The sequence below is a fragment of the Octopus sinensis genome, linkage group LG8 (genome assembly GCF_006345805.1).
Source record: "Octopus sinensis linkage group LG8, ASM634580v1, whole genome shotgun sequence".
Taxonomy (NCBI): domain Eukaryota; kingdom Metazoa; phylum Mollusca; class Cephalopoda; order Octopoda; family Octopodidae; genus Octopus; species Octopus sinensis.
The window spans coordinates 38,455,048-38,477,669 of record NC_043004.1 but is presented as its reverse complement, the minus strand read 5'-3'; the positions used below and the strand labels follow the sequence as shown (position 1 = coordinate 38,477,669).

General features: G+C 37.0%; 1 protein-coding gene across 2 annotated transcripts in view; it reads right to left on the bottom strand.

Moving 5' to 3' along the window:
• Nucleotides 1-656: 656 nt before the first annotated feature.
• Nucleotides 657-22,622, bottom strand: part of LOC115214801 (galaxin-2-like) — a 33,819-nt gene continuing 11,853 nt past the window's right edge. Inside the window, exon 2 of one of the 2 annotated variants that reach the window (XM_036505360.1) lies at nt 657-1,233. In XM_036505360.1, coding sequence (XP_036361253.1) covers nt 734-1,233 — 500 coding nt within the window. In that variant the 3' untranslated portion in view covers nt 657-733. Of the gene's footprint in view, nt 1,234-21,005; nt 21,565-22,622 lie in introns of those variants that run through there. The other variant, XM_036505359.1, reaches the window with a different exon arrangement.

Sequence of the window (22,622 nt, the reverse complement as noted above, 5' to 3'; positions counted from 1 at the left end):
ATATAAAATTTAAATTTATTTTACTGTTAATTTATTTACCCTCGATATACAGGTTTACTCCTTCTAAATCTAATTTTTGATGTTTTCTTCGATTTTAAATAATATGATTTTGAATATGATTTTGATTTAAAATATTTAAAATAAGATTTTCGATTTTAAATACGATTTTAAATCATAATTTTAATTTCATATAACCAGTTATTGAAAATGCCGTTAGTTGAAAGGACCAATGAAACAAAACCTATTTCAAATGTGTATCTATCAATGAATTGTATATTTATACATATAACCTTATTTCTCAACCAAAATTGAAACGGGACGTGAAACTCTGAGTAACACTTTTTGTAATGACTTCACATATTTCTTAATAAAGTATATATGTGTGTATAAGTGTCTGTGTGTGTATACATACATACATACATACATATATATATATATTATATATATATATAATATATATATATATATATATATACGTGAGTGTGTGTATATATATATATATATGTCTGTCTGTATGAATGTATGTATGTATGTATGTATGTATGTATGTATGTATGTATGTATGTATGTATGTGTGTGTGCATGTTTGTGTTAAGAGTGGTAATAGAGAATGCGGTGTATGAATGTTCCTTATATAAAATAAACAGAACGAAAGGTTAATTCTTACATGCCAATGAAATTTATTTCTTCATGTAAATTACCAATGAGGGAGAAGGTGATCATCTTGAGGCATCTACCACCATGGCACCCTATTGGTTCGCGGATATATTTGTCCGTAAAAACAGTAGTGAGTACGTGTTTCGAAAATTGCATCTGCACAACAAGCATACGTGCTTGGTACGATATTATTTCCCGTTGGAAAAGTAGTTGCTATAGCTTTTACAACACCACCGCAGCAAAGATTCTTGGTCTTATCCATTTTAACTGTCCCGCAACAAACATCATATATTGATGTTCTAGCAGTTTCTGTTGCACCACAACATATTTTTGTTAGTCTGTCAATCACTTTACCGGAACAACAGTCTTTAAGGGATAAATCTATAGCTGTCGCACCGCAACATCCATTTACTGTTGCTGATTTTGCAGTGACTGTACCACCGCAACATATACTGGCATCTCTGTCAAATGCTACATTTCCGCAACACGCAGGCCGTTTAAAACCAGTTATAGATGTCACCTGTGAACTACAGCATATGCTGCTGTAAATATTGAACGGTTGGTTATTGCAATAATCTAGAAAATAAAAGAAACATTAGAATTTTATTTTTTACAGATTACATTCGACAATAAGGGAATACAAATAATGTTATATATTCATTTACGTGTACGCATCTATTATCTATCTACACACGCACACACACACGCACACACACAGATACATATATAAAACATACATATATATATATTTGTTTTTTTTTTATTTATCTAGTTTCAGCTCACGAGCTGTGGCCATGCTGGAGCACTGCCATTCGGTGTTGCTACATGATTTTACTTCACGAATGCTTTTTAGCAACTGCCATTTGGTGCATGAGAGAGTTTGATGCAGCTGCCCTCATCTGCACCTCCTGTCGTGAAGTTGGTTCATCTGGGACACTTGACAGGAAGAGATCCAGTTTTATTTTAAAGACATCTGCATCCACCCCATGCAGGTCTCTCAGGTCCTTCGGGAGGATATTGAAGAGCTGTGGGCCTCTGAAGCCCAGGCTATCACAGTATCTTGTCCTACATCTTGATGGCAAATTTGGAGTCCTTGGCACCACGCAGTGGCGCCCAGTTCTGGCATTTGTGTAACTCTCGATGCCAAAGTTTGGAACAATTCCTTCTAGGATCTTCCAGATGTATATTATAGCATATCTTTCTCGCCTACGCTCCAAGGAATAGAGTTTTAATCTCTTGAGTCTTTCCCAGTAGCTTATATGCTGCACAGAGGCTATCTTCTTCGTGTAGCTTCGATGGATCGCCTCACGTCCTGTGATCAACTTGACACTGGATGGTGGCCATAGCTGAGAGCAATAGTCAAAGTGGCTTAGGACAAGTGTCTTCCAGAGGACCATCATGGTTTCTTGTTCTCTTGTTCTAAAGGTTCTAAGAATCCATCCGGCCAGCCGTCTACATTTCATTGCCAGTTTAGCAACATGTGCATGAAAGGTTGCATCATCGCTCATGTAAATACCCAGGTCACGCACTGATTGTGCCTCTGGGATTGCAATCACTCCGGGTCCATTGTATTCATTGGGTATTGCATTTAGTTTTGCATGCTGATAGCATAAAGCTTGAAACTTTTCAGCATTGAACTGCATGCTATTCTTTTCAGCCCACTTGTATATTTTGTCCAGCTCACATTGCAGGTGTTTAGTGTCTTCAGGGTTCTGTATTGCCTGTGAAACTTTTGTATCATCTGCATAACTTGTGATCGTGGCTCTCTGCGTGGCTGAGGGCATGTCTGAGAGGGCCATTATGAACAGCAGTGGTCCCAAAACAGTGCCCTGCGGAACACCGCTCACTATTTGCGTGTTAATGGAAGTGGCCCCATTGGCTACTACCACCTGACTTCTATCCTTCAGAAAATCATGAAGCCATTCTCCCAATTTTCCAACTATGCCAAGATCACGCAGTTTGTGAGATATCATTCCATGATCGACTTTATCAAAGGCCTTTGCAAAGTGTTGTAGGCGCTGAGTTAAGCAGCTTCTTCCTGGTCGGAAACCATGTTGGGTGTCAGGTAGCAAGTCATTTTCTTCAAGGAAGGTGATTAGTTTCCTTCTGACTATTCGTTCTATGACCTTGCTGATGTGTGAGGTCAGAGAGATAGGTCTGTAGTTCTTGGCCTCCGCTCTGCTACCTCCTTTATGAATAGGGCATATTTTACCTTCCTTAAGTTTTCTTGGAAGTTTGCCAGTTGCAAGGAAGCTCTGAAAGAGGAACTGCAGTGGTCTTGCTAGGACTCTCTTACATACTTTTAGAAGGATTGCCGGGAATCCATCGGGGCCGGTAGCTGAATTTGTTTTCATTTCATCTATAACCTTTATTACATCGTATTCCTTTATATTGATGTAATCAATCATCGCTGCCTCTGATTTTATATCTGCAGTGGTAAAGAAGTCAGTTGGATTGCTGATTTGGAAATGCCCAAGGGGTGGAGTGAAAACACTCTTGAATTGCTCATTCAGTATTTCACGGGAGAGTTGCAGACACTTTTCAATTTCCAACAGTTTTATTTTCAGGCGGGACTTTTCACTGCTTTCAATTTGTTTGTTTAGGCGATTTGAAATTTTTGTACGCCGTCTCATTAGAATTTTCCTCTCTCTGGGGATTTTGTTCTTGTGTTCTTGAGAGTATTATGGGAACAAGCTTTACAGACATGGATGTACTCTCAGACGGACTTGTCCCAGGTGTGCGCAGGGTGACGAAATCGTCCTGCATGCAGTTGTCCAGTGTCCCTGTATTACTGAATTCTCGAGCTTTGTCGAACAGCTGTTATCTCGTGTAGGACGGTCCGGTTGTCAGCCGAGTCCATCGTGAATATCGCACAGCCGCCTTCCTTTGCCGGGAAGGAAAGACAGTTTCCTCCTGTCTAATGGCTATAGCGAAGGAATTAGTGTGATGAACGAGACTCAAAGCACTGAAGGCAGATATTTTCCTCTTCAGCCTAACCCTCATCGACTTTTTCAAGTTCCACTTGATAAGGAAATGAGGGTAGAGCGGTAAGTTCTGCGCACCCAGTAATTTTGTTGAAAGGTGGGTGTATGTGGCGAGGATGGCCTGTGTGAATGGGCTTACTCTGAACTTCCGTTTGTAAATCGGGGAAGTTAAGAAGGAGAGAGGTGTCTACTGAGATACACCTGTCGGGATAACCAGGTTTAGTGGGGTTCTGCTGTTGTCCCTGTGAGGAGCTCCACACTTCCGGGGGATTTTTATTGTTTAATTGTTTTGTTATTTTTTTTGTTACTTGTTACATACATTGTTCAATATCCCACTTGTTCATTGTATTATATTGTTCCTATTTGTTCTGTGTTCAGCCCTTGTGGCCAATAAAAGAATTATTATTATTATTATTATTATTATTATTATTATTATTATTATTATTATTATTATGATGATGATGATGATGATGATGATGATGATGATGATGATGATGATGTAAGCGGCGAGCTGGCTGAATTGTTAGAAACCGAGCGAAAAGTTTGGCGGTATTTCGTCCGTCGTCACGTTTGGGGTTCTAATTCCTTCGAGATCGACTTTGCCGTGCCTCCTTTCGGTGTCAATAAATTAAGAACCAGTAAACACTAGGGTGGATGTAATCGACGAGTCCCCTTCCCTAAATTTTCAGGCCTTTAGTAGAAGGGTTTATCATTTTTTTTTCCTTCTTTCTTCAAATTTTCTTCCATTTCTCGCCGAGTGTTTTCCATACACCTAGGGTAGAGAAGCTCATTGTATGCATTCCCAGATTACACACGCAAATTCACAGGTAAAATATGTATTTAAAAAATTAATAAATAAATAAATAAATTCGTGAATGGATGTTGTTTTCACAGCGATAATGCTCTTCTCAGTACATGAGTCGTTTCAGTTAGCACGAGTTTTGCACTTCCTGAAGCCTAGTATAATTTTCAAATAAGCTTCAGTACCTTTTTATATTATTCCTAGACATCCTACAATCACTGGTAGTGTAGTCGCCTTGAGATGCCACATTTTTTCAATTTCTATTAGCAAGTCTTTATATTTATTGATCTTGTCAAATTCTTTCGCCGCTATATTGTGATCGCAAGGAATATTCATGTCAATTAATAAACACACCTTTTTGTCTGATCTTTTATAATATCCGGTTTATTAGCTTTTATAGTTTTGTCGGTATGTACGGGAAAGTCCCATAGAATCGACACATTTTCTCCCTCAGTCACAGCTTCAAGATGGTGTTCATACAATTTGTCAGGGGTTTTGATTTTATAATGCCGACATATTGTCCATTGTAAATACTGGCCGACTCTGTCATGTCTTACTTTATATTCTGCAGGTGCTAAGACTCTACACCCTGAGATTAGGTAGTCTATAGTTTCAATCTCATCGTTACAAAATCGGCATTTTGGGTTAACTTTATTTTTTATCACATTGGCTTGGTAGTTCCGGGTTAATAAGCTTTAGTCTTGAGCGACTAATATGAAACCTTCACTCTCTTGCTTTTAGGCCTGAGCTTCGTAACCATTGATGCGTGTGTTTCTAGTCGACATCAGTTTGTTTGCTACGGGCCACATACCTGCCATGCAGAGGTTTCTGTCCCCATCTGCTAGCTAATTTTTCATGTGCTTTTGTCTTCACAATTAATTTTCTTTTCTTTGCAGCATCAAGCTAATCAATCTGGTAGGTATCTAAGAAATCAGCAGCGAATATTTCGCCCTCATTCAGAATAGAGTGAAGTTTTTTTCGGTCTTTTATGTTTTTCAACAAGTTTTAGCATCCAATCGTTGGTTGTTTCAAGGTATTTGGTCAGTCCGATTGTGGTGGCTTTGTACGTAAGTTCAAGCTGGATCAAGCCTCGACCTCCCTGAGCTCTTGGAATATAAAGACAACCCACGTCTGCCTTTGGATGGTGCATCTTATTACAAGTTAGTAGCTTGCGGATTTTTCTATCAATTTTCATTATTTCACTGGTATTCCAGTTAGGCACATTCAAGCCATAAAGAACAACTGGGACTGCTTAGGAATTTACGGCTAACACCTTATTATATGCATTCAGCTCAGACTTCAGAACTGCTCGAACTCTTCTATAACATTTCTTCCTAACCTTCCCTTTCATGTTTGCATGCTGGATACCAGAGCCTTCATTTATTCCTAGGTATCTATAGGTTGGTTCTTGCTCAAGTTCCTTTATTACTGCCTCAACATCTAATTCGATTGAACTTGACTTTACCAATTTCCCTTTCTTAAAAGTGGCTTTAGCACACTTTACAAGGCCAAACTCCATCCCGATATCATCACTAAATCCTTTCGCAGTATGTAGTAGTCCTTCAAGCTCTTCATCATCTTTGCCATATAAAATAGATGGCTTATTTTCCTGTTGTCAATTTTGTAGCCATGCAGAAAATTAGTGGTGAAAGTGAGTCACCTTGGAAAATGCCACAGTTTATGCTAATATTGTTTGAGCGCAATACTCAATTAGAATGATATAATTGGAGCTTCGTGTTCCATAGTGACATATTGTACTTTAAAAAATCTGAAATCACAGGAGAAAGTTTGAAAATGTCCAGCGATTTCAGAATCCACGAATGTGGTATGCTGTCAAAGGCCTTGTTTTATAATCAATCCATGAAGAGCTGAGATTTCTGCGCTTGTTATGGCAGTTCTCAAGGATCATGCGATTAATTAGGAGCTGATCTTTGCATCCGCATGAGTCTCGTCTGCATCCTTTTTGTTCAGTGGGAAAGAGGTTATTCTCTTTCATAAATGTATAAGTTTTCTCCACTAAAATAGATGTCAAAATCTTATAGGTAGTAGATGAACATGTTAAAGGCCGGTAGTTTTTTGGGTCTTTCGTTTCGTTATGTTTTGGGAGGAGCTAAGTGATACTATTTGCCATCCAATGGGGAGTTTTTTTCGGGTCTTTCATAATATTTAATAAATAATATTATTAACATTTTGTGTACGGACGAGAGTGATGACAGCCAGAAATTTGGTACCCTATCAATACCAGGGGATTTCCATTTATGAGCCTTCGTTAGTGTCCTCCTTAGGTCGGCGATTGAGATGTCTTCCCATACCTGTTCTTGTAGATTTTTGTAGTCATCTTGGGTGCGGTTGACCCAGTTTGCATTTTCATTGTATGGGTTCTCATCACTCTAGATCCCTTTCCAAAAGTTTTCAACTTCTTCCATTAGGGGTGGATTTTCAATGGTTATTTTTTCTTTCCCTATTTCCTTGTAAAATGATTTGGCATTGGATTTGAACATCTTATTTTGTTGTAGTATTTGATTCTTTTCTCAAATCTGCGTATTCTCTGAGCTTTTGTTGAACTTTTTGTTTAATTGTTTCTTTCGCTGACATTAGTTCTCTTGTTGAGAGTCCATATTTTCTCACAATCCTCTTGCCTTTTCTTGTTCTTACCTCATTTCCAGAGATTAGCTCAGTTAATATTGATATCTCCCTTCGCAATGATTCAATCTCAGTTTCAATTCTACTCCTCCAGTTTGATTTTCTTTTCGAATCTGGTATTGTTGGCTTTTTGTGTGTTAAACAGCGTCGTTCGATTACCTTAGCAACAGAGTAAATAATTTCATTTAACTTATTAAGATCGGGTTTTAATTGTATGATTTCTTGTGTTACGCAGTCGCCAATTTTTATTTGTTTTATGTTTGTATGCATTTGAGAGTTTATGGAGTGGTTCCCTATCACTCAATATATTATTATTATTATTAATATTATTATTATTATTATTATTATTATTATTATTATTATTATTATTATTATTATTGTTATTATTATTATTATTATTATTATTAATCTTATTATTATTATTATTATTATTATTATTATTATTATTATTATTATTATCATTATCATTATCATTATTATTATTATTATTATTATTATTATTATTATTATTATTATTATTGCTATTGTTATTATTATTATTGTTATTGTTATTATTATTATTGTTATTATTATTATTATTATTATTATTATTATTATTATTATTATTATTACTTTTTTTTTCTTCTTTCAAATTTGCTTCCATTTCTTGCCGAGTGTCTTCCCGACTCCTAGGGCAAAGAAACTCATAGTATACATTGGTAGGCCATTAAACCAAACTTAGTAGTTCGTTCATTTTTTTTTTTAAGTTAAATTAAAATACATGAGCAGCAACAGTTCTCACAGCGACAATGCTCTTCTCAATACGTGTGATGTACCAGTTAAGACAATCTTTTGCACTTCTTGCAGGGATGGTAAGCCAGGGATCATTCTCATATAATTTTCGGTTCCCTTCTTGATCATTCCTAGTGCTCCTACGATCACTGGTATTGTAACCGCCTTGAGATGCCTCATTTTCTCAATTTCAATGAGCAGGTCTTTATATTTTCTGAGCTTGTCAAATTCTTTCGCCGAGATATTATGATCACAGGGGATGCTCATGTCGATCAATAAGCAAACTTTATTGTTTTGGTCTTTCACAACAATATCCGGTTTATTGGCTTTGATAGTTCGGTCTGTATGTACTGGAAAGTCCCACAAAATCGTTACATTTTCTCCTTCAGTTACAGCTTCAGGGTGGTGATTATACCACTTGTCGGCAGTTTTCATATTGTAATGCCGACTTATTAGCCAGTGTAGATATTGGCCAACTCTGTCATGTCTTAATTTATACTCCACTGGTGCTAAGACCTTACATCCAGAGATTAGGTGGTCCACTGTTTCAATCATGTCGTTGCAGAATCGGCATTTTGGGTCTGCTCCATTTTTCATCACATTGGCCTGGTAGTTCCGGGTTAATAGGCTTTAATCTTGAGCAGCCAGGATGAAACCTTCGCTCTCTGCTTTTAGCCCTGAGCTCCGTAGCCACTGATGGGTTTGCTTCTGGTCAACATCAGCTTGTTTGCTGCGGGTCACATATTTGCCGGGTCACATATTTATTATTATTATTATTATTATTATTATTATTATTATTATTATTATTATTATTATTATTATTATTATTATTAATATCATTATCATCATCATTATTATCATTATTATTATATTATTATTATTATTATTATTATTATTATTATTATTATTATTATTATTATCATTATTATTATTATTATCATCATCATCACCATCTTCATCATAGGTTTCGTTGGAGCTCCTGGAGTCCTGCATGCGTAGCGGGCTTACTAGATGCAGCCTATGGCACCATGTTTTATTCGTTCTTTTCAGCTATCCAATACTTTCCTTATAATTTTGTCCGAGGCAAGGAGGCAAGCCTTTTGTATCAGTTCTACTAGGCACTCTGTGGAGGCGCAATATCCCAGTGGTTAGGGGGCGGACTCACGGTCATAGGATCGCGGTTTCCATTCCCAGACCGAACGTCGAGGGTTTTTATTGAGCGAAAACATTTAAAGCGCCACGGAGGCTCCGGCAAGGTTTCGTGGAAAACTCTGCTGTGCTCTTTCGCGACAACTTTGTCTCACTCTTTTTTCCTGCTTCTGTTATATCTGTATTTTAATGGGCCAGCCTTGTCACACGCTGTGTGACGCTGAATCTCTCCGAGAACTAGGTTAAGTGTATACGTCTCTGTGGAGTGCTCATCCACTTGCACGTCAATTTCACGAGCAGGCTGTTCCGCTGATTGAATCAATTGGAATTCTCGTCGTCGTAACCGACGGAGTGCCATAGTACTAGGCATGCTATTCCAGTTTCCTTTCTATTCCTCTTGAGGCGCTCTGATACTGTTCCCAAGGACCCAATAATAATTGGCTTTATCTTCACCTATATTTTCCATAGCCGGGCTATTATTATTATTATTATTATTATTATTATCATTATCATTATCATTATTATTATTATTATTATTATTATTATTATTATTATTATTATTATTATTATTATTATCATTATTTAGACGGTGACTAGGTAGAATCGTTAGCACGTCGGGCAAAATGTATCACGTCTTTTTGTCCATCTTTACGTTTTGAGTTCAAATTCCACCAAGGTCGAGTTTGCTTTTCATCCTTTCAGGGTCGATAACATAAGTACCAGTCGAGTACTGCGGTCGCTGTAATCGAGTATACCGCTCCCCCAAATTTCAGGTCTTATACATATCGAAGAAAATATCATTATCGTTATAACCATTATTATTATGTAAGGCGGGGAGCTGGCAGAATCATTAGCATTCTGGGCGATATGCTCAGCGGTATTTTATCAGTCATTACGTTCTGAGTTGAAATTCTGTCGCAGTTGACTTTCACCCTTTTGAGGTCGATAAAATAATTTCCAATGTAACACTGCGGTTGATGTAACCTTCCCTAAAGTTGCTGACTTTGTACCAAAATTTAAAGCAATTATTATTATTATTATTATTATTATTATTATTATTATTATTATTATTATTATCATTATTATTATTATTATTATTATTATTATTATTATTATTATTATTATTATTATTATTATTATCATTATTATTAGTTATTTGTCTAAACATTGATAATTCTAAATTGACGATCAAACAAAAAGTGCGTGTGTTTAATTGCCAAACATGGCCATCCCCAAATATAACAATATTTGTTTCAATGCACAATTTCACATCAAGAATATTGCAAAGCAAACACAAAATCATATACATACATACACACATACATACATATATGCATATATATATATATATATATATTATATATATATATATATAATATATATATATATATATATGTGTGTGTGTGTGTATATATGTATATATGTATACTAGCAGTATCGCCCGGCGTTGCTCAGGTTTGTAAGGGAAATAACTATAAAGCATTTTTAGAGAGTTATAGCCAAAAAATAGCAAAAAAATGGAAAAAAATGATGGTAAATTTTTTTTTGAGAGTTAAAAAAGGATGGAGTTGCGTCCCCTAGACAGTTTGTGGTTCGTGTTTCTGATTCTCGACCCCATGTCGAATTTATCGATTTTTTTCAGAACTGGGGAAACTTTTCAAAATTTTGGCTGCGTTAGTTTTGAATTATGACATTGGGCTATGTGTGTGTCAAGTTTCATCAGAATCGGTTGAAAGCCGTGGTCAGGGTGAGGGTACAAGCAAACAGACACACAGAAACACGCACAGACAAACTGCCGTTTATATATAGATATATATATATATATATATATATATATATATATATATATACAGACATGCATATATACACACATGCCTACCTACATGTATACATACATACATACATACATACATACATACATACATACACACATACACATATACATACATCATAAGACTTGTAAGGCAGCCCCTTGAGCAATACTCTTTGTCTGATAGCCTAGAATACATGCCCAAAGACGTCGCACGACCCTACCGCAACGTATCATCAGATGAATGGATGAGTCTATATGAGCAGAAGACTATGCATGGATATATATATATATATATAGCAGGTGGTAACAAATGGTTGTCGGGCTAGTTATGTTTAATAAAAAAAAAAAACTTATTTACATAAGTTTTAAAAATAATTTCCTTCGAAATAGTCATCTTGCGCAGCAATACATCAGTCCCAGCGTTCCCACCACTTATGGAAACCGGTCTGGAAGTCGTTTTCCGTAACTAGGTCGAGGACCTTCTGCGACTCGCTCTGGGTCTCGACAATGATGTTAAAACGGCAATCTTTGAACTGCATTTTCATCTTGGAGAAAAGATGGAACTCCGCAGGAGCTAACTCTGGTGAATAGGGCAGGTGCCGAAGCGGTACCATGCTTTTGTCGAGAAACTCATTGGTGAGAAGAGGTCAGTAAGAATCCAGTCCTTCGCACTCCACAGATTCGGTCACTTTCGGCGAATGTCCTCCCTCAAACGCTTCAAAACTTTGGAGCATAACTCGCGATTGCCCTGGGGGACAGATTCTTGACGCACAATATCACATTTCCAGGAGTGACGCTTGTGGAAGATCTTCCAGATGGCTCTTCGTCTTCCAGGGAAGCTCTTCCGCATTTGAAGCGCCCCTTCCACTTGAAACATTTCGTATGCCCCAGTGCCTCGTCGCCGTAAGCTTGCCGAATCATGCTCAACCTTAACGCAAAATTTCACATTGGCGCTTGGTTCCAACTTCCTGTGTGTAATAACAATCGCAGGCTACAGCTTACACGTGATCACAAAAACAAAAAAAATTCACAACTTTGGAAGTAAATACAATTCCACTCAGTACACTGCCTAATGAAAGCCACTGATACCTCTCACTGTGCGCGCAACAACTATGCTTACTGCGCTGTCATCTGTGTGCACGCTACATAACTAATGTGCGAACTTTTTGATACCACCTCGTGTGTATATATATACACACACACGCATGGGGCGTATTGAAAAGTTCGTGGCTTACGGTAAAAAAAATACAGTAGGATCACTTAATTGTGATTTTATTGAACACATTCACCTTTCAGATTCTTGGAGGCCCGTGTAGGGTGTGGGAATCAAGATTGTAAAATTGTGATTTCGATTCCTGGACCGGGCGACGCATTGCGTTCTAGATTAAAACACTTCATTTCATGTTGCTCCAGTTCACTCAGCTGGCAAAGAATGAGTAATCCTATGACGGAGCGGCGGCCCTGCTATTTGGGAGGTTTAGCCGCCATGGAAACTTGGAAACCGGCCGTTATGGATCGGCTTGACTGTAGAAGGTAACTTTCCTTTGTCGTTGCCTCTCAGATTCACACATTTATTTCACAGATCTTTCGTGACACCCTTAAAACCAGGAACTTTTCAGCACCCACCCGTATGTATGTATGTATGTATGTATGTATGTATGTATGTATGTATGTATTATGTACATAAGTCTTGAGATTATATTGCATAGGTTACCTCCTGGCAAGTCGTGATCCACTGAAGTCAAACCCGCGCCACTTATTGATTTTACTGCTCATTTTAATTTCCTGCTTCTCTTTTTCATGCTTAAACTAAGATTCATAAAGTCCAATATCGATGAGATAAAGATAACGGGGTAGGTTTAGGTGAAACCGAGAGCTCCTTGTCCAAACTTACAGGTTGGCAGCTAATGTGTGACAGCTGCCTTCCCAAGATCCAGTGACTAATTGGGATCCAGTCAAGCACTTATGTTTGGGCAGGCTTTTCAGAACTACCTCTGCTCACCCTAATCGGTGAAGGTCCGATAAAAGGAGGGCTAAACATCGGAAGTTACTTTCAGCACTTGAACGGATAGCCACACTCGGCAGGCCACCTTTCCTGTAGTCGTAACACTAAATCTGGAAACAGCTGAAATCTTACAGCCAAAGCGAATGTGACATTAGAACTTGGAACGTGAGAACCCTTTTGGATACTGACCACTCCGACGGACCCGAAAGACGAACTGCCCGGGTCGCTAAAGAACTTGCCAGGCTAAACATAGAAATTGCTGTACAGAGTGAAACACGACTTTCAGATGAGAGTGCGAAGAGGCGGGTACTGGATATACTTCTTTTAGGAAAGAGGAAGATTTCGGAGCGAGACCTATGTTGTTGGGTTTGCGGTAAAATTTCAAATCGCGTGTTTTTCCGCCTTGTTTCGACTCTTGACGTCAATGATGACATCATGAATGAGTCTTATGAACAACATCCCTAATGTTCCATCAACTGATAAGCTCAGTGATTTTAACGCCCGAGTCAGGAACGATTACTGTACGAATGTGATTGGTAGAGAGAGTGTTGGAAACTACAGCTCTGGTAGTCTACTGCTGCTAGATCTGTATCTTTCTACTTGCAGCAGAAAATGTTAACATTCTTGCTGACAAACATGACACCATAGCTAGAAGTGATATTTTTGTTTTACTATATCGTGTGTCAATAACAGAAGAATTCCCGATAAAAGTCCCTTTCCAACCATCACAGCCTTGGATGAATACTCCTCCGTTATATCAAGGGTACCAGAAAGCGATGAAATGCATCAACGCAAGACAAAACTCCGGGGTCCGATAACATCTCATTCGAATTGGTGCAACATGATTGATCATTGCTTCAAACTAAACTCTTCACCCTATCCCTAAAGATGTGGGAGGCACGTGATCTCTCAAAGGATCTCTCAAAAACGCTATCACAATCAGTATATTCAAGAAAGAAGATAGAAAACCCTGTGGGAACTATCATGGAGTTTCGCTACTTGCTATTGTAGGAAAGATCTTTGCTCGAATGCTCGTGAAGCGTCTCCAGATTATCAGGGAAAGAGTCCTTCTAGAATACTAGTTTGGTTTCCGGAGCGTACGGAACCATAAACATGATATGGCCATATCTTCAGGATGAACGCTGAACGACTTTCACCTCAAATCTTCTGCAGAAAACTGGCAACCGGGAAAAGGACAAAGAGAGGCACCTGGTGCTTGCTATATTAAGGGACGTTTTATCAATTTCTGGACCTCTGTTTTGCTGATGTCAACTTGAGGTGAGCAACGGGCGCAGCATTGCTATATGAAAGCCTCTGAGACTTGGACGGTTTACGAACACCGCGACTAACGGCTGAACCGCTTCCACATGAGTTGTGCCAGACAAGGAGTTTATCTCTCCAGCTGATCTGCCAAGCATCTGTGCTTTTGAGGAGAGTGCAGGTAGGTAGGCTACTTTGTTCGAATTCCTGACACACGACTATCCAAAAGACTGTATTACAGTTAACTAGTAGAAGATAAGTACACTCAAGGTGGAGAGAAAAGCACTGCAAAGACACATGTAAAGCCTCACTGAAGTACTTCCAGATCAGTTCCGACACTTGGCAAATGCTTGGCGTCACATTCTACGAACAGAATAGGATTGCAGGAGAAAAAGGAAACGTGAACTGCGTAAGTCCAGAGCTAGCTGCCTGCCATTGTTGCCAGAAAGACTTACCAGTGCCTGACGTGCAGCGGAATCTTCCGAGCACGCATCGGTCTGATCGACCACAGCCGGACGCACTGGCACTCCGCTTCTCTCATGTAATGGCCTTGATTATGGTCGTCAACAATGGACGAACATTATTATTATTTATTTGATATATATATATATATATATATATTGGTAAAAACAGTAAGATAACAAAAGAAAGAAAGAGACCTTGACTATTGAATAATTATCACATATTATTTTATATATATATATATATATATATATAGAGAGAGAGAGAGAGAGAGAGAGAGAGAGAAAGAGAAAGAGAGAGAGATGTGTATGTATCCGCTTTTCATCAATTGCTTCCATACTTGTGATGCATGAATACTTTGACCTCGGACACATGTCTCTTCATTTGATTTTTTTTATTAAAAATAAATAATATTGCTTTTTATATTAGATTCACGTCTTTGAAAGATTTTAAAATATTTACTTCCGGTTTTCTGGCGTTAGTAATGTAACAACTACATGTATGTATTATCTCTCTATCTCTATTACTCTTTCTATATCTCCCTATCCATCTCTCTCAGTCCCTGTCTCTTTATATCTGTCTAACTCTCTGTATCTAAATGTTTATATCTTATCTATCTATATTTTTCTCACTATAAATTTTTGAACACCATTGTTTCACTTTTAGTTCAATCGCTGTTGTTTTCACTGTAAGTTTTCAATCGCTATTTACAAACAACAATGAGAAATTACTGACAGAAAGAAGTTCGCAATACTGATGGAAGTAATTTTATAATTTACAGACAGTAGTAACTTCATAAATGTCATTCCAATCCGTGCACTTCGTTAAATATGCCTACAAATTTCTTATTTAGCATTGCAAGATTTTCGGGTTTTTTAATCTTTTTTTTTTCTTGTTGGCGGAATTACCGATAAAAGTAAGTTCATAACTTCTGAAAGAAGTAACTTCAAAAATTTCACTTAAATCCGTACACTTTGTTAATTTCCCTAAACATTTCTTATTTATTTTTGCAACGGTTTTGTGTTTTTCTGTTGTTGACGGCTTTCTTCACGTTTCTTCCATACTGGCTCTTTGGTTCTCTGAGTGACAAATTTCGCTTCAGCCCGTACAATTCTTTATTTTCTGTAAAAATTTCTTATTTATTCTTATTTACTTTCTGCCCGTCGTATACAGCTACACAATTTCCGTTACCAAGTTATTTTCATTGTTTACTATCTTCTGCAACCGTGTATTTCTGTATACGTATATAACCATGCCTACAAGGAAAGTGTCAAATTTGTCTACAATGACAAGGTCAGCCAAAAGAATATCTCTGTCCAGGGAAAGAGAGACAGCCGCAGAAAGGAAAGCACACCAAGAAACGAACACTGTGCACTACAAAAGCCAGAGTATCTCAAAGTGATTAACAGAGGTATGCACTGCTGACAAGAAATAGGAACTCCACTACATAACGAAGAGCAGTTGCAACTGCTCGGAGAAGCAACTTCTATGAAGCAGCTTTCAATTATGATCCAGCAGTTCCTTATGCAGAGGGTACTAGAGATTCCGTTGGTGTAGTGACAACTGGGTGCATACATAGTAAATCAAGGAAGTGGCCTGGAAAGACACCTGCACTGTGCTGCAGTGGTGGAAAGGTTAAACTCCTAGCAAACCCCCCAACCTCCAGTGCCATTAAAGGAACTTTTGTCATCCATTGACCAAGATTCCAAGCACTTCCAAAACAAAATTAAGCAATACAATGCTGCACTACCAGTGTCGGAAGTTTGAAAGTGCTTAGTTACAAAAAATTAATTTCTCGATCTGCCGTTCAAAGGGAAAAGATCCGCTTTTCCGGCGTCCCGACGGAAGAATAGTCTTTTTCCAGTTCATGCGGTGCAATAAAGCAAATAATAAATTTATGGGTTGATAATAGTCAGCAATACACGGAAATATTACCGATTAGCGTCGTAACATTATTTCGTTTCACATGTTCAAGGGCTGAATGCAGCTCTCACATTTGCGATATAACAAGATTCGAGGCTTTTGTTGTCTCTTTGAGCTGCAGGTGCATCTTAATATAACATGCTATAATATAGTACGTTAATATACACACTACAACGTTCTTCAACTTTTAATATAACATACTAGTATGTTATATTAAGATAAGTTAGTGGGTTATATTAATATAACATGTATGTTATATTAAGACATGCTCGTTTGTTATAGTATGACATGTGCGCGTCACTTGATTTATTCTCATTACAAAATTATCCTTCTCGGGTAAGCTCGTTATTAGTGGCGTATCCAGTGACAAAGTGGAAGCAATTTTGCATTTTAACTAACGCAACAGTTCAAAATAGATATAATTTGTTCGATGTCTTACAATGTGTCATTAAAGAAAACGTAAGCAAACTTTGCGTTGTCAGTTTCCAAGTGGAATAATTAGCCCAACATTATAATGATCTTTTTCGAACAACTTCAACGTAGCCGTGTAGTTTCTTAGTGATTCTTGGCAATCTAAATTTACCATTGCTATAACGTTGCTGCATCTTTTGATTTTATCAACTGATGTATGAAACAAAGATAAGTCATCGCTTCTACATCCTGGTAATTGTTCAAGCATAATAATAGATCTAGTGCAATAATAGATCTATGCCGACTCAGCTTCAAACTATATTACATTTGCCTAGCAAAGAAAAACAAAAGATTTTTTCCCCTATTCTTATCGAAAACGCCTTTGTGTGCTGTAGTCTATGAGGAAAATAAAAGAAACGAAAGCAATAGCAATCTCTTTTCTTTTTAGTATTATACGCAAGCATACTTGGGGATAAATATTTCCGTCGTATTCCTGGTTTGCTTCTACTTAATATGTATATTTTACTAAGGTTTCTGTTAGGTTTTTATCTTCTGTCAAGCTCCATTCAAACATTTCTGTTAACAGACAGTCCGATATTTCTTTCTGATAGGATTTTTCTAATCCGACTTCAGTGATAAGCTTTATGTTACCTGCCATTTGTTTCATCATACTTAATCTTGTTTAAACTCTGCTGCAGCTATATTTTATCTATATAATCATTATATGATATTAGTTAATCGTAAGAGTTTATACTCAAGTTAATCAACTTCTGAAAATTATTTGAACTGAACGAACAAGAGGGATTTTCGGATCTTTACCTTTTGACCGACAGATTTAAAAAATAATTTTTTGAGCTAAACACTTTCAAACTTCGGACACTGGTAGAATGGTAGAATGTGTCATATAAAACATCTTTTACTCTTAGCATTTTGAGAAAAACTTATATTTACGAAGTTATTTCATGTTAAAGTTGTCCTATTTCGGTAATTCCAACCAATCAATGAAGTGTATTCAGCTGAATAAAATTACTGCCGTTGTTTGTCAACAACAACTATCGGCGGTACATTTTTCGTTTGTCACAGTTATTTATGACATCGTTCGTGCGTTTCTACTGGTTTTAGTTTAAAGGTTTTAGGGTTAGGGTTTTAGGTTTAGGGTTAGTGTTTTAGGTTTAGGGCTAGTGTTTTAGGGTTATGGCTAAGGTTTTATGGTTAAGCTTAAGTTTTTAGGGCTAGGGTTAGGGTTTTAGGGTTAGGGTTGTCATAAATAACAGTGACAAACGAAACATACACCACCGGAAGTTCTTGTTGACAAACAACAGCAGTAATTTTATTTAGCTGATTACACGTTATTGATTGGTTGAAATTACCGAAATAGAACAACTTTAACGTGAAATAACTTCGTAAATGTAAGTTTTTCTCAAAAGATGTTTTATATGACACATTCTACCGTTCCACCAGTGTCCGAAATTTGAAAGTGTTTAGTTACAAAAAAACTATTTTTTAAATCTGTTGGTCAAAAGGTAAAGATCCAGATTTTCTTTCCGGTCATACAATCTTCGAGAAATATCAGTGAACTTCAAATTACAGCTTTACGTTTTTAATGAATATAACTTATTGGAATATGTCGCCATAGATATTTAAAAATTTAGGATAGGTACGATTGGAACGCCTTTTCATCACAGCTAAAAACAACTGATACTTATTAATAAACAATAACTGTACTTACTTTATCGCTTTTAAAAAAACTGAAAAACAAATTCAAATCTGGTGGGTGTTAAGCAAAACGTAAATTGACTAACCTAAGCACCTAAGTAATTTAATCAATCGTTTCTACCACTTCACAAAATTTCTAAAGCTCTAAAAAGCAATATATAAAATATATTCATCTATAATATGTGCTTGCAGAACAACTTAATGTCATATTGTTGAAGCTGTTGTAAGTTCGATTACAATGTGCGACGTTTTCTGTTTAACAAGGGATTCGTGATTTTGATCGGATTTATTATCATTTGAGAAGTTAAACCTCCGATTCACAGTCGTGTTCTCTCCTAATTTGTCCTTCTCTACCTTTACTAACATCGTCTATTTTCCTTGCAACTTACTTGTCTCATGTCATCCCAACTCATGCAGTCAAGACTCAGTAAAATCTGCTCGTTATCCATGGTCAATTTATAAGCCAGGTTGCTCACTTATTTTCATGTGCGCACGCACACACACATTTATGGGTCTTTGGGACTGCTAATCTGCATATCTATTTCTTATAACTCTCAAATTCCACCTGTTTCATACGAATACTAATTGACACTGCTTCTCTTAGAGGTGGTGCAAAGGTGGTCATACCTTTTTCTTCAACAGACATTTCTAAGGATCTTATCTAATGTCTTTTTTTTAAAAGGGTAGTTTGTGATTTGAGCCCGATTTAGCCTTAATTTCTGGCTAGTTAATCACATGGGACATCGTCTGAAAGAAATTTTCATTCCTACTGATTTTCGGATAGAGAAATTAGTTTTATACATAAAAACCCGGTCAAATTAAATATTAGATTGGCTGAAATGTCCGGTGGCTTTTCTTTAGAGACTAAACCTTAAGGATTCTGATAAGTAGCTGACTTCAGTCTGTCTGTTGTGCATGTATACTCTTCAAATACAAACACTTCAACGTAGTTTGACGCAGGCTTGCAACGAATCAGCTTGTATATTATGTGCTTGTGATCTCCCTGAAAATGGAGAGTCACAACGATCGTTATCGGCAACAGGCATTTTTTTTTATTTAAAAAGAAAGAAAAATGTGGCGCAATCCTGTAGAAACGTGCTTAATATGGATAAGATGTTGTGATGTAACGTGTATGCCACAAGTGGTTTTCTAAATTTCGATAGAGAAATTTTTCGGACCAAGATGCACCTTGCTCTGGCCAGCCAACTGAGATTGGTTGTGACCCCAACCTATGTTATACGACCAGGATAATCGCAGATATTTTCTAAATATCAAAATCGGACGTTGAAAAAGATCTGTATCAACTCGGTTACATCAGCAGATTCTATATTTGGCTCTCACAAAAATTGGATTATCCATAACAACTAAAGTGCAAAAGATCTTGGGGGAATGGCAGTGAACGAAGACAAACAACCTCCAAAGTAGCTTGTTTTCAAGTTGGTGGAACTGGAGGAGTATTTTCTTTTACGAGGTTTTTCCCACGACAGAATCATCAATTTGGGTGTGTAGTGTGACCAGTGATTATCTTGAAAATTCAAATACTTGCTACTTATAAGAGCATTACCTTTCATATGACAATGTCAGACAGCATACTTCTTTGTAGACACAGTAGAAGTCACTGAAGGTTGGGTCGGAAGTTTTATTGTGCCTTCCATATTCGTCCTGCATTGTCTCTTCACGTTTCCGCCTTTCTCATTTTCTTCAAAATTCATTGGATACACAAACCTTCCACTCCGAAAAAGATTCAAAATTTCGCCTGGAAAAGCTTTTCACTAGTAAAAAGGGAAAATTCTTTGAGCAGGGAACTATGGATTTGTGCACAAGACGATAGAATAAGCAGTAATTATAAGTTTAAAGCTAGTGTCTTATTTTCGCTTTAAAAACCGAACGGACGTTTGGGCCAACCCAATACATTCAAGGCTTGTGTATATATATGGTAAATCTTTTAACTATCATTAATTTTCTTGAAAATTGACACACGAAATAAATACACATTTCGCAGACAGTAACACACTCCTAATTTACAGCTTAAGAGGCTTATATTTTGAGAATTACAAAAAATATGAGCAAACCAAAGATATCTCTTAGAATGTGTATTTTGGATTTTGTATTCGATATTTTACTGGAATGAACCCACACTTGCCTTAAATGATACATAAAATTGAGATAATTGCTGGTTTTCAAACGAATAAATAATTTACATTATGCAATTTTTAAAATTTCTATGATCAACAATTTTAATTTTACAGTGATAGATTATGCAATGTTGGTAAAATAAACTTAAAACAAACATCGGAATCGTCACAGCTAGAAACCCTTTCGAATAATTCTCTGGTATTAAATATGTTCAATGACAATGCAAAAGAACTGTATATATTTTATGCAAAGCAAAATTGAACAGACAAAACATTTTTACATGCTCATGAAGTTTATTAATCAATACAGATGTAAAATCAATGATGCCACATCTGCCACCATGGCACCCAACTACTTCGTGGATATACATGTCCATAGTAACAATAGTGTGAATTTGTTTCGAAAATGGACGATCCACAGCAAGCAAATGTGTATGGCACGTTATTATTTCCTCCAGGAAAAGTGTCTGTGATTTTCTTTACCACACCCTCACAACAAAGTGACTTCGTGACATCCATGGTTACCGCCCCACAACAAACATCATATATAGTAGTCCTAGGAATTGCTTTCGCGCGGCAGCATACTTGAGTTTGTCGAACGATTGTAGCGCCGTTACAACAATCGCTAACTGATGTATCTATCGCTGTCGCACCGCAACAACCGTTGGAAGTGACTGTTCTTGGTTTTAATGCACCCGCGCAGCATACATTCGCGTCTATATCAAATCCTACATTTCCGCAGCAAGAAGGATGTCTAAATCCATTTATGGGTGTAAGCTGTGCATTGCAGCAAATATGACTGAAAATGTTGTAAGGTTGGTGATTACACATATCTAAAGGCAGAAATAAAACAATAGAAAAGAATATTAATTAGGGTTAGATTTTAAAATGACTCATGTATACGAATAACAGTATGATTCTTTCAAGCATACATGCTTACGCACACATTCATCTATTGATATATGTTTATATAAAAGATATGAGAGAAAGAAAATGAAATTCATGAGTCTCTTTAATTACTGTGATCATTTCAACCGTTCATGCTCTGTACCTTATAGGTGAGATGCTGCAAAAACAGTCGTGGTGTATCTTAGGTGCAGATGTGTCTCTTAGATGACTTTTTAAAAAGTACCTCCTTTTTATTTGTTGTTCCTCTTGTTTCTGTTACAATGCATTTTGGTAAATGTCGCGCAAAGGAATGAAGATATGAAGAGGTTTTCTCATAAAAGCAACAAAATAACGAATACAAGGCATCAAACGAATCTAATAAAATGTGGTACACAAAGAGAGCAATGTCGATATGTGTACACGGGCTACGGGTATATATGCATATATCAATGTGCTTGTGTGCGTATGTGCGCATGAATATATAAATATATATATATATATATATATATATTATATATATACCAATTATATACGTTTTTATTATTTTTTTGCAATTTACTTAATCATTGGTATTTTATTGTTATTTTAATTTTAATATTTCTATTATATGTAATTTTCTAGATGGTGTAATTTAATTGTTCATTTTGAATTGATAAAAGGTGTTTTTCCTAATTATATATATATATAGGCGCAGGAGTGGCTGTGTGGTAAGTAGCTTGCTAACCAACCACATGGTTGCGGGTTCAGTCCCACTGCGTGGCATCTTGGGCAAGTGTCTTCTGCTATAGCCCCGGGCCGACCAATGCCTTGTGAGTGGATTTGGTAGACGGAAACTGAAAGAAGCCTGTCGTATATATGTATATATATATATATGTGTGTGTGTGTGTGTGTGTGTGGTGTGTGTCTGTGTTTGTCCCCCTAGCATTGCTTGACAACCGATGCTGGTGTGTTTACGTCCCCGTCACTTAGCGGTTCGGCAAAAGAGACCGATAGAATAAGTACT